Source organism: Lactuca virosa, chromosome 8 (assembly GCF_052849685.1).
Source record: "Lactuca virosa cultivar CGN04683 chromosome 8, Lactuca_virosa_CGN04683_v6, whole genome shotgun sequence".
Taxonomy (NCBI): Eukaryota; Viridiplantae; Streptophyta; class Magnoliopsida; order Asterales; family Asteraceae; genus Lactuca; species Lactuca virosa.
Window position 1 is genome coordinate 79,989,148 of NC_136433.1, and position 14,284 is coordinate 80,003,431.

Sequence of the window (14,284 nt, forward strand, 5' to 3'; positions counted from 1 at the left end):
TCTGCTATATTTCAACCAGTTGCTGACTCTTCTAAAAGAACAGATGCATCAGATGTATCATCCGAAGCAAATAAAGAGAATGCTCAAATGGAGGTGGAGCTTCCTACTTCACCTACCACTAATCAGAGTACAAATCAGCATCAAGATTCTTCTTCGTCGGATGAGCATGTTGTTGGTGAAGATTCAACACCTTCACAACCACAAGCTACTACTCCAAGCATTGCAAGAGATAGACCGAGAAGACAGATTATTCCTCCGAAGAGGTATGTTGAATCTGATTTGGTTGCCTATGCTTTTATTGTTGCTGATAATATTGAGTCCGCAACGGAGCCTACGAATTATGACGAGGCTATCGAATCTGAAGACTCAAATGATTGGATGCTCGCTATGCAAAATGAGATGGAATCTTTGCAGCGAAACAGTACTTGGAATTTAGTTCCTATTCCGAAAGGGAAGAGACCAGTTAAATGCAAATGGGTCTACAAGATCAAGGAACCTGTCAACCCAAATGATAAACCAAGATACAAAGCTCGGTTAGTAGCTAAAGGCTACAGTCAGATTCCTGGTATTGATTACACTGACATTTATTCCCCAGTTGTCAAACATACTTCCATTCGTGTATTGTTGGGGTTGGTTGCTTCTAACGATTTTGAGTTAGAACAACTTGATGTCACTACAGCTTTCCTAAATGGTGAGCTTGAGGAAGAGATTCTTATGCAACAAACTGAAGGTTTTGCAGTTCCTGGAAAGGAGAACTACGTATGCAAGTTGAACAAATCTCTTTATGGCCTCAAGCAGTCTCCTAGACAATGGTACAAGAGGTTCGATCCTTTCATGACCAGTCACAAATTCAGCAGGTGCACCTATGATAGCTGCGTTTATTTCAAGAAAGGTGACAATGGTTCAAAGATCTACTTACTCTTGTACGTGGATGACATGTTGATTGCAGCGAAAGATATGAAGGAGATTCAGAAGTTAAAAGACCAGTTGAAAGCTGAATTTTAAATGAAGGACTTAGGAGCTGCCAAAAAGATTTTAGGTATGGAAATTATTCGTGACAGGAAGTCTAGGATCTTGCATCTTTCTCAGAAAGGTTATATTGAGAAAGTCCTAAGACGTTTCAGTATGCACGAAGCAAAGTCTGTCAACACACCTTTTGCAGCTCATTTCAAGCTATCATCCGCTTTGAGTCCTACTAATGAGACTGATATGGCTTACATGACACGTGTTCCATACTCTAGTGTTGTTGGATCTTTGATGTATGCTATGATCTGCACGCGCCCTGATTTGGCTTATGCTGTTAGCATGGTTAGTAGATACATGGCGAACCCGGGGAAAGAACACTGAAAAGCAGTACAGTGGATTTTTCGTTATTTACGTGGTACGTCTTCTATGTGTTTACGTTTTGGTAAATCTAACACTGGGGTGTTCGGATATGTTGATTCAGATTATGGCAAAGATTTGGATAAACGAAGATCAATTACAGGATATGTGTTTACTCTAAATGGTTGTGCTGTTAGTTGGAAAGCCCAGTTACAGTCTACAGTTACCCTGTCTTCTACCGAGGCAGAGTACATGGCGATTACAGAAGTAGTTAAGGAAGATATCTGGTTGAAGGGGTTATTTGGAGAACTCGATGATAGAATAAAGGTGACCACAGTTTTCTGTGACAACCAGAGTGCTATTTTCTTGAGTAAAGATCAAATGTTTCATGACCGAACAAAGCATATTTATATTCGTTATCATTTTGTGCGGGATATCATTGAAAAAGGTGATTGTGTTGTGGACAAGATTCATACAGATTATAATCCCGCTGATATGTTCACTAAAAGTCTTCCTATAGCCAAGTTCAAATTATGTTTGGACATGGTGGGTGTTTTTGATCGCAGTTGAGCCTGAAGGCTCGTAGGTGGAGGAAGTATTATTTATTTTTCGGAAACAATTTTTTCTCTATTTAAAATTTGCAGGTTCTTATGGAAGTTTTAGAGTTTGATGAGCTATAGGTTTTGACTAATCGTAAAGCATGACTTGCTTAATTTTGATGTCAAGGTGGAGATTGTGGAAAAGTTGCCTCCAAAATTAGCAAGTGGCAAATAGTTCAGGGGTAATTTCAGTAACTTATCATTTACTATTCATAGTTTCACTATGAATAGTAATATATATGTGAAATTGAATAATTTGAAGGCGCAGATATAATTAATAGGCGCCTACAATTGGACGTCTACAATTTGGACGGCATTTTATTTTGCAATTGGTATTCTCTTTGGCTATAAATAGCCTGAGCCAGAGAAGTTTCATAACAACCAAAATAAAAGTATATATAGAAAAGCATTAAATATATATACTTATACACCACCGTGTATTTTAGCTCTCCCACTCTATTTGTAATCTCTTTCATAATCCCAGTATACCAATGTTTTCCTGATTAAAATCTCCCTCACCCTCATCCACTAGTGTCAACCGATCTACTCTTTTGAAGCCGCATCTCCATCTCATTTTTCAGAATCTAGACAAGCTTCTTTGCCAAAGGACTAGAAAGTGGACCTGGTAACACAAGCCTTAGCCGGATTTGAAATTATAAGTAATCGTGTTCTCTATATGTTTACCCATTTTTCATGTTTCTAATTCGTGGGTTATGAGATAACCATAGAGTTCCTGAAGTGTTATTGTTCAAAGGCCCTTCATGGATCCCTTTAGCTTTTCAACGGCTAAAATTTGAATTAAAAACTCTAGTAGTAAGCTAAAAAATAACACAATTACAAAGTAATAGCTAAAATGGGGTAATTTATCCGGTTAACCCAATCAAGTTTGAGCTTACGAAATCTAATTCTTAGGTTATGAGATAACCATAGAGTTTCGAAGTGTTATTGTTCAAACGCCCTTCATCCTTATAGTTAATTTTAATGGCTGAAATTTGAATTAAAAAACTCTAGCAAGAAGCTATGAAAATAACACAATTACAAAGTAATAGCTAAAAGTGGGTACTTCATCCGGTTAACCCAATCAAGTTTGAGCTTACAAAATCTATACCCAAACCAAGTAAAGGAAGAAACAATGATTCTATCAAAAATCATATCCTTATGAAAATTGTTAGCTCTAAAAGTCACCGCATTCCGATATGTCCAAAACCCAAATCATTACCATGCACACAGCTTCGAAAGTGGACTTTTTGGTAACTGTCGAGTTAGTCGAATCCACCCAATTCAAAGACCTCCTCCACTATAGAGCAAATCGGCATTACCATATCGACCCATCTTCTAACTGACTACCATATTTGAACTGCCACCTCATAATCCAAGAAAACATGCTTAATATTATCCATATGATTAAGACACGAAGAACGCAAGGATGAATCCAAATCGATCCATTTTCTTTCCAAGTACTCTTTTGAAGGCAACCAATTCAATAAAGCTCTCCATATAAGAATGTTAACATTTATAGGCACAAAATCATTCCAACGTGTATGTCTACGACCATTAGGTAGAGTGAGGTCATCTATACGAGTTTTGGCCATACCGATACAAAAAGCTTCAACAATACCAAAATTCTAACACCAGTTACCATGCTCATGTGAAGGTATACGCATATCCAAAACCTCCATCGTATGATCGAATTACACCTTCTTGGATCCACCCCTCATAGGATGTCGCCATCTCCAATCCCAAATCCCAAGGGTGATTAAGTGTGTGTTTCTTGGTTACAATCTAGAGGTAAAAAGCTACAAGTTATGGTGTTCGGACCTAAAGAAGCTAATTTTATCAAGAGGTGTGACTTTTGATTAGGATGTTATTATTCAAGGCATCACTAACCCACCTACTACCATAGTTAAATCATTCGAATGGAATGAGAAGGAAACACAAGTAGAGGTGAAGTTACCATTCGAGGTGGAGATGTCAAACACTCCCATCATCTCACTTAATACTTCTTCACAAAACAAATAAGCTTCTTCTAGTGACCATGTGGGTTGTATTCCTCCTTCGTCCTTATCAACTTAAACTCCTTATCAATGCAGTAAAAGACATAGAACAAAAAGATAGGTTATACATCCTAAAAGGTATGCTCAAGAAAATTCTATTGTTTATACTCTTATTGTTGCTAATAAAATTGAGTGAACCTTAGAAACTATAAGGTATGATGATGCCTTAAATCCATAGATTTGAATGAATGGATGGCTGTTATGCACAACTTGATGGAGTCATTACCAAAAAAAAAATAACACATATGATCTCGTCCCAAATCCAAAAGTAGGGACAGAACCAGGGGTACCACTTGTAGCCAATGCTACTCCTTAAATTTTCAAGCATAAAATAAACTTTTGGAAAATTTTCCGGCATAGTGTAAATTTTCCGACGTGCTACCCGTATAATCACATGTGCTACAACTTAGACTTTTTCTTGGTTCTACCAATTTCCAAAAGGAAAGAAGTTTGTTAAGTGTAAATGGGTTTACAAGCTAAAAGACACCACTCATCCATGTAAAAAACCTAGGTATAATGTGAGACTTGTAACTAAAGGCTATAGTCATATCCTAGAAATCGATTACACTGACATTACATTTACTCTTCAGTTGTCAAACACACATCTTGTAACATCTCATTTTCACATCAAAAATTTTCATTTTTAATTAAGGTAAAAACTTCACAATATGGAATTCAAATTAATAAAAATCATTTGTTCCAAAGTACATCGTTAAAAATTAGCGTAATATAGTAAACGGGAAATAACCGTTGATGTTGATGAATGTGTACATTCACGCCTTCACCTTCCCACGATCACCAATGGTAACTAAAAAATATAAGCAACTGGGTAAGAATGAAGCTTAGTGAGTTTCTCCCAAAATACCACACACCATAATACACATACAATGAATGCACGTCGGACCCATAGTCATAAGGACTGGATTGCCCCCGGGTATGTTGGCCTATTGCCTCAACCCAACCACTCATATGAACCTCCATCCCACGACCGGTTCCATTCCCGTTCCTAAGGCTTAGAGTCGGCCTGAACATGGTATCTTGGCCTACAACACAAAGCAGGTGCGCCTCAACCTAACCCACCGTGATATGTCGATATATAATCAAACAAACAATCAAGTAGGCACATAAGCACATGCAAATATCTACATGAATCTACCTGTCGAACAGTTCACTATCGCCTACTAAGCCCATCCCAACACTTTGCACTACTACCGGAAAATCTCTAAGGAATGTATCGATGTATGTAACCATAGGTTAGATAGAAACCCGAACAGATGATCCTACTCTAGAGCCACAACCAAACAAGGAAGAGGCAAGAAAGCCTAGATCAAGAGTTCTCAGGGTATCCTACATGACCACATACAACCCCTAGGGCACTCCACTAGACGATAACCAACCTACTGGTACTCTAACCAACATCCTAACTCACAAGGTAATATATATATATATATATATATATATATATATATATATATATAACAGATCACTACAGCACAACAACATCATATACACAAGGATACATAACAAAATCTAGTGGGCCGGCATTGATACCTTCGACCCACGGGAGAGTGAGGAAACTCACCTGAATTGGAAACCCAAGAACACCGCGACACGCTCACTTTCTGCACTGATTGCTCTCGCGAACCTTCTAGCACCAAAACCAGTTAGAATCCTTAATCAACAACCCAAATCCTTTAAGTTTGACCAAAGTCAAACTTGGTCAAAAATTCAACGGTAAAAAAAGCCAAAAGTCATCTTCCAGCCGGTCTACGCCCAACGTAGAGCCTAAGGTGGTGAAATGAGCGAAATCGGAGCTATGCATTGCGTAGCCAGAACTACGCCATGCATAGTATGTTGTTGTCTAAATCCATCCATTAAGTGCTTAATACAGAAGGTTAACCCACCAAACTTTCACAAGTAAACAATATGAACATCTTAATGGATAAAGTTTATGACTTTATCCATTTGCATGCATACAAAGAGCACCAATCCAAACCCTAGGTCCAAAAAGCCTTCTTTTGCTCAAAAGCTCATGCATTGGAGGATGAGAGTGGCCAAGCTCTCATTTTTATGACTTAACAACTCCAAAATCTACTGGAAATGATACCCTAATGGCCTAGAGTAGCTCATACTCATATAAACCATGGTTATGGGTACAAAAGCATGAAATCCTTAAGCATAAGTAGATCTAACATTAAACAACATCAAGGTAGAAGCTTTATACCTTCTAGAGATGGATGAGAGGATGAAACTTCTGGATCTACACTGATTTGACCTCCCAAGTGGGTCCACAATGTTCTTCTTCCTTCACAAATGCACACAAATCACTCTAATGGATCAAAACTTGCAAATGAGAATTAGGGTTTCTAAGGAGGCCATTTGGGAGGATGGAGGCTAAGGATGGAAGGGCCTCAAGGGAGTTAGTGTCTTTAAATAGGGCTCAACCCCCCCCCCCCCCCCAATATTAGGGTTTTGGTTCTGGGCAGCTACGCACTGTGTAGCTCGATCTATGCTTTGCGTAGATCATTTAAGTCTCACGATTAACTTCCCTCCTACGCGTTGGAGACTATCCTACCCCTCGCGTAGGACCAAACTTCCCAACACTTTAAGCTTACAATTAAGGAAAGGATTATACTTGCAAGGACCGGGTGTTACACATCTATACATGGAATATTAGGATTGGTTGCTTCTAGTTATTATAAACTAGAGCAACTTGATGTGACTTCAGCATTCCTAAATTGTAAGATTGAGGAAGATAATGATATAAAAGATTTGATTAATTCATGACTAGTCACAAGATGAAATGTGCGCCTACAACAATTTTGTTTATTACAGGAAATGCAATGATGGATCAATGGTCTATTTACTTTTATACGTTGATGATATGTTAATTATAACAAAATATTATGAAAAGGATTTAAAAGACTAAAGACTGGTTGAATGATGAATTTAATATGAAGGACTTGGGAGTTGTGAAAAAAAATTGGGGAAGAGAAATTGTGCTTCTTGGAAACACAAGCATTTTCGCAACGCACATTAAGCTATCATCCGCTTGAAGTTCTATTACTAACACATGTATTGTGCACCATCGTTGTTGGATCTTTGATATATGTTATGATATGCATATGTCATGATTTGTAATATGCCGTGAGCATGGTTATTAAATACGTGGAGAACCCATGGAAATAGCTTTGGAATGTTGTCAAATGAATTTTTTGTTATTAACGTGGTATATTTTATGTATGCTTACACTATGGTAAAACTAATAATAGGTGTTTTGATATGTAGATTATGATTATGCCAAAGATTTGAACAAGTTAAGAGCATAAATAGGGTACGTGTTCATTTTATGTGGTTATGTTATTCGTTGGAAAATACAATTACAGTCTATTGTTTCATTATTCACTAGGACCACTATTGAAAGCAGAGTATATGGCTATAAAGGAAGTTGTTAAAGAGGTTATTTGGTTGAAAGGTTTGATTGGCCGACTTAATGGCACACACAAGGCCAATATTGTGTATTGGGACAATCAAAGCACAATTTTCCTGACCAAGGATCGAATGTTTCACGATCAAATGAAACATATTACTGTGAATTATCACTTTTTAGGAGAAATTATTGCTAGAGAAAATTTCGTTCATATCAGAACCGATGAAAATCATGTAGATACCTATTCACTATTTAATCCAATTATTACAAAAGGAAAATAACTCTAGAAGTCCTCTCGAAATACCCGTCATGGGCCATAGCCTTTATAAATTGGTGCATGTGCTCATGACAAACAATCTGAACCACTAGACCACATGGCCATAGACTTTCATGACACAGCTATTTGGACCAACAATAGTTGTACCCTTTGCATCAAAACTTGTAAGCCCATGGAGTAAAAAGTAGTGTAAAGAACCCAAATAAGAATATGACCTTTTAGATATACAAAAAGGTGAAAAATCTAAAAGGAATCAATAAAAGAGTAGCAGTACCCCCCACAAACACCCATTCACAGAAGACAGCCTCATTTCAAAAGGCATAAATTCCCCACATACAAAAAGTACAACCAAAAAAATAGGCTATAATGGATTACAACCGATAATCGATTCCCTACTACCACCATACAACTCCATAGATTACAACAGGATTAATCATATAACAAAACACCCTTAGATCAACCTTAACCATAAGATCAAACCCAGAACCAAAAGAGTCAATAAAGTCAAACAGTTGAAAGATTCAGCACCACTGTTGTCTTGTCCCGTAGGGCCCATTCCAAACGGCGGGTTCAACCCAATGCCAGTTCCAGTCCCAGTCCCGGTCCCGGTCCCGGTCCCGGTTCCGGTTCCGGTTCCAGTCCCAGGGGTTCCAGTCCCAGTCCCGGTTCCGGTTCCAGTTCCGGTCCCAGGGGTTCCGGTTCCGGTCCCGGTCCCAGTCCCAGTCCCAGTCCCAGGTGGTGATGAGGTGGTTGGGGTTGTCGAGCTGCAATAATCAAGAATCACAAGAAAATTTAGGAATGGAAGACTTCTAAAAGTAGCGAATTATAGCAAGTAAAAACTTGTAAGAGATTTCAATGTAAATCTTGTGTTTCCATTTTTACCCCTATCGATATCTATACAAAGATAGCAATGTCCTAAAAGGAATTCTAGAGTTACGTCTAAAAACGACTTTTTCCACGTAAATATATAAATCTTTAAAGCATATGATGATAATATGCTCCATCTTTTACAAGATTCAAAACTTTATATTATATGTATAATACCAATGCTAGAATATTTAACAAAAATGATTTTGAAATTTTATCCCGACATACATTCAAGATCAATTTGGTCAATTTCACTAGATTTGATCATTTCAAATTTGTACAAGTTATCTTTTGACCACAAAAGTCAAAGCTGCATTTTCTTTTCTATCACTTTCTTTAGGGGTTATTTCCTACTAGGACAAAAAAAAAGTAGTAATTTTTTTATATTTTATTTGATAATTAATTATTTTAGTAGTAACACAATAAAAAAGAATCAAGTAACTAAGTATTATGAATTTGAAAAAAGATCTTTGACCATGAAAGTCAAATTTGGATTTTTTTTCCTACTATTAATATAATCTTTAGTAGTATAGTTAATACAAAATTATGATATATGATCATTTTGTTCCTGACACAAATTTATTATTTGTAACATTGATTCATATCTCCATTATTGAAAGCATAATGTGACCTAACATGACCTTTGCTTGATATATTGTCATAAAATAGGAAGAAATATGCATATGATATCAACATCTTGACAACTCATGAGTGTACTGAAAAAACAGTACCTAATCTAAATAATACTTTTCTGGATCTACCAAATGATTCCTAAAAGCCAGCTCTAGAAGCATCATACAACTTTCAATGCATGATGTACAAGATATCATTACATATTATTGCACTTATTGCACTTATTATGCATGATGTATAAGTCCTGATAATTCTGAAAATTTCAAATCAAGTGATAGGCCCCTTCAACCACAGACACTAAACAAAAAAGGTGATTACTTTTTCCAAAGAAGAAAGTTACAAAACCAGAGCACTAACTATATAGTAAATTGTACATTATGCATAGAAACTTGTACATATTTATGGATTTTGGAGTTTCTACTCTGGAAAGATGGTTTTCCGAAGAAACATCAAGAAGTGCATCATCACCAAGAAAGATGAGCTTCTTGGAATATGAAATCACACCCTTTAAATATTAGATCAATCAAAAAGTATCCTTTCTTTATATTCACTTTTTTAGTTTAATAAAACAAATTTAAACTCACAAAGACCGGAAAAATGAGATCTTTATGCGATCAAGAAACATACCCACATAACTTAAAAATGAGATCTTTATGCATCAAGAAACATACCCACATAACTTTAATCTCAATCATGGTGAGAAAATGAATAATTTACTAAGAAAATGGAGAAAAGTGCAAGATCTAGTAATAAAGATGCTAAAAAATAGAAGGTTGGGTGGAAGGTTAGAAAGCACACCTTGGGCTACCAGCATAACATACAGAAGTTGCCCCTGTAAATCAAGCAACAAAGCACAACAATAAGGCTGGAGAAAAAAGAGAGATCAAAAAGGCAGAAATAGACAGGAATATAATGTACAACACTCATTGCACAACGCACAAGTCATCATAGAAAATATTTCTTTGTATTTTGAGATTTATGCTCTGAGCAGAAAGAGGAATGTTGTGTGTGCTGTTGGCGAACAACTTTGACTGCGTGAGGCACAAGTCATTAGAGCATTACTTTGGTATGTTTGTTGGTGTACAACTTTTAGTTCATGAGGTACAAGTCACTACAGAAGTATTGATCCATAAACTGGATGGAAGATGAAGAAAGACTTGCCAGGTGGGGCTGTTTGGCTAACGGTAGCTGTGTTTGAGAAATCGCAGCTCCCTGAAACTTCACCTTTCCTTTGGAAATAACTGTTGACAGCGTAATTACAGTGATCCTTGACTGTATTAGGGTTAAAACAAGTAGCACCTTGAAGGATTAGAGTACAATCAGCTCCGTTTCCACAAGCATAATCTATGTTCTTTTGAAGAACTGCGTCACTCAATGCAGAGTTACATACACAATAAGCTGCGCCTGTTGAAAACCGACATAAAAATTGGTTGATTTGAAGGTCGAAAAGCAAATCTAAGAGAAACCCATTTGAGAAGAAGTGGAAAATCGAAAACCCTTTTGAGGAAAAGGTAGGAAACATAAGAGATCTTACTTGAAAAGCCTGCCATGGCCAAGAGAACCACCATGGAAAGTGCAAAAACAGCCATGGTTTGTAGCCAGATGGTGAGGTTGTTGCTTGATTATGACGGATAGTGGTGTTAAAAGTGTTGTTTTCGAACTAGAAATATGCAGAGAGAGAGAGAGAGAGAGAGAGAGAGAGAGGAGAGGAGGGGAGTGGCAAATTTTATTATCCTAGGCAACAGTGGGCCGACGGTGTAGCGGTTGGGTGTTATGTTATGTGTATGTATTTTCTATTAATTAAAAGTAAATTAAGGGATAATAACAAAAAATACCATTTGTTTCTTGAGTATATATCTCCAAACATCGAACATTTTTTTATTTTACAAAAATAACTACCAAATTCAGAATAGGTTGTTTCGGACAAAATCAACAAATCTTACCAATCTGTGTATTTATAAGCCCCTATTTAAAGGGAATTCAAACATTTCATATTTTATTTCGGAACGGTGTCTTTGATCTTTTATAAAATTTCAACTAGACGAACCATAAATTTATACTTGGCTGACTATACGGTAAACCGTGTTTGTTTTACAATTTATAGTTCCGTGATTTGTAGTTAGATAGTCCAAAATATGATGATGCGATGAACAATTCCATAATCCGGAGAACAAGTACGTAATGTCTGTGACTTGTTCGGATAAAATAGGTTTGCATACTGCTCCTTCTTATATTTAGGTTAGTATCTTGTTTAGTAGGGCCTACATCAATTTGTATTTAGCTTAAAGAACCCAAAAATCTCAATTATAGTGTCTAAAACATAAACATTATTCCAGAATCAATGTAAAGAGCAATTCTGAAATGGATTGTTATTTTTTTATTCAATATGTATAATTAGGTTTTAATAAGGTGGATTTAAATTGTCTTGTAGTTAAATATTATTTTTATATAAGTATTAGTGATATTCATACAACCAAATTTGCCTAATCAATCTCACATTTGAAGAAATATACCAAAACATGAACTTGTGTCGTTATAGCACGAAGTCTTTGAAGGTACACCTAATAATTTTACATGGATATTACTTAGAAAATTAGGTTATATAGATGCGGAGATATCTTACCTCCTGAAACTTTCAAAATTAGAGTTACTTCCGGTAAGTGATCTATTATATTCATCTCTAATATAGACATTTTAACTGTCTCATAATATTAGATAATATTCAATTACTATTTACATATAGAAGCGCTGGTTGTGGAAACAAAAACGAAATTCACATCTATAATCCATTACAACCAAATCTAAAAGTAAAAAGGTCTAAGATAATGTTAAAACTCAAACGTAAAGTAGATACAACTCGTAAAAATATGATTGAGATCGAGCCTTATAAAGCTATCATTCCAAAACTCACAATCTCAAAACTTTTGACGTCAAATTCTACCTAACAAATTAATTAACTTTGAATTAATTATAGTCGAAATTTTTTATTCAATTATAATAAGTTAATGTAACGCCCAGGTTTCGGGGCTAAGCATTTTAGATGATGTAATAGTCTAGGTCAACTATTGTAACTCTTTTTGAAGTAATAAAGATGAAATATTTGAATACTATGTGAATTATGTGTATTTGTGTGCTTATAATTTAATTATAAAGGTATAATTAATAAAGAATAATAATAAGCGTCAAAATTAAAGTATGAGATAAGCCCGATACCTTTACATAAAGTTGTAGTGGTCGAAACAAGGATTTCGGGGATATAAAGAACGCCGAAATCCGAGTTATAACGAAGAAGTTATGACCCGTCGAAGTTTCACGACGGAACCGGCGCGACACCGGGAAGCGTAAATAGTGAATTTACGATAGAGCGACTTTTAGCCTTAGCGATCCAAAACGAAAGTCGTAGAATATGTTAAACCGAGAGCGTCCATAAAAAAAACACCCAAATCTGACTTCATATGAGGAAATTATGATTTTTCGAAGTTTCGGCTTAGCAGTGTACAGCCCGAAGTTCGAATATTAGATCGAGCGGTTTTTAGCCGGCACAACCTAAACGAGAATCGAAGATCTCGTTAATAGTAGCATAACAATAAAAAGACAGACGAAAACGGACGTCGGATGAAGAAGTTATGAATTTTTAACGGACCAGTCATGTCTCAGCCTGTTAAAAATATAACTTTTAAAATAAAGTCAAAATTAGCCGACGAAGTCTAAACGAAAGTTGTAGAGTACGTTCCCGCCTACGCGTGGATATAAAGAACGTCGAAAACGGAGCACGTATGCGAAAGATACGAATTTTTGAAATTGAGGGTGCATTTTGCGAAACCTGTTGCGATAGTGATGACATGGCTCGATCTGGGCCGTCCGATGAAGATCATCCTCGCATCCGATGAACGACGCGTCACCCTTCACTACGCCCCGCGTCCGAGGTTGGGTACGCCCAGCGTACCTCGGCCTTATCCCTTCCGAGTCCGGGTGCGAGCCAGCTGTATGCGAGCTGGACCCTATCCGAAGTTACGCCCCGCGTAAGCCAAGGACTACGCCCAGCGTACGTCCGAGGCTGGCGCCTATAAAAGGGTTGCGAAGGCTGCCGAGGAAATCACACCAAAACTCATTCTTTCTCTCACTACTTTCTCTCTCTATGGTTTCTAACCCCCCTCCCCTAAAGCCTAGGTGAACCCCTAGCACCCGAAGGAAGCCCCGAGGCTCCCGGAGTCCCTAGAAAAAGGGGTCTTTCGGTTTGGAAACGCTGCTCCGAGCAAAGCTCGGTTTTTAAGAAAAACCCGCTGTAAGTGAGCTACGCCTACGCAATTTTTAATATAGCTTCTAATTAATTATAGTAACATTATTAGACCTTAAAATAATTATTTGGACTATTATTATGAGTTATATAGAGTGTTGTTTAACACTTATATAATAATAATAATAATAGCTAGACTATTAATTAGTCGCGGTTAACGTTAGACTAAACCCTAGTGGAATTGATACTAGGTTTTGTCGAGGGAAAATTATTTTGAGATAACGAAGCGTTGTTCGAGTACAGAGTCACCACCTTTCAAGTGAGTGCATAGTTACTTTCAGCTTATACATAGATATGAAGTATTTTATATAAATTACGTGTTGTGTGTGCATATTATCTGTATACTTGTTATCTATGCTGGATGAACGATTTTATACATGTTTTAAACCGTATATGTATTTTTTATCTACAAAATGTGTTGGGTAAAACATAGGTAGATGTAATAGTTGATGTGTGACAAAATAAAATAATGAGAGGCCTCGTTATAGATGTTATTGATGATCCAGTCATCTAGCGGAGTATAGATGACGACCACGGACTATTCTAGACAGTCTAGTGGAACGCTAGCAGGCTCGCAACCTGTAGGTGTTTATTTGAATTGTGTGTTGACCAGCAGTACTCCATCCCCCACATGGTTGCCATATTTGACATGAATTGCTGAGGAATCCCCGAAGCATGTGTTGTCACCCCGATGAAAGTCCTTAGACTAGGTCCCTTGTGTTAGATGTTTTAGGGACGTAAAGTGAGGATAACGGGAACGGGTAATCGGGTTTGTTTGGTTTGATAAAGTTAATAAACTTATTT

General features: G+C 36.9%; 1 protein-coding gene across 1 annotated transcript; it reads right to left on the bottom strand.

Annotated features, from left to right (window-relative positions):
* Window positions 1-7,918: 7,918 nt before the first annotated feature.
* Window positions 7,919-10,915, bottom strand: LOC145132059 (PLASMODESMATA CALLOSE-BINDING PROTEIN 1-like). Its single transcript, XM_079066702.1, has 4 exons — window positions 10,718-10,915; window positions 10,345-10,587; window positions 9,982-10,015; window positions 7,919-8,447 (listed from the first exon to the last, which is right to left on the bottom strand). The coding sequence occupies exons 1-4, from the start codon at window positions 10,770-10,772 to the stop codon at window positions 8,135-8,137; spliced, it is 645 nt and encodes a 214-aa protein (XP_078922828.1). The 5' UTR covers window positions 10,773-10,915; the 3' UTR covers window positions 7,919-8,134.
* Window positions 10,916-14,284: the final 3,369 nt, after the last annotated feature.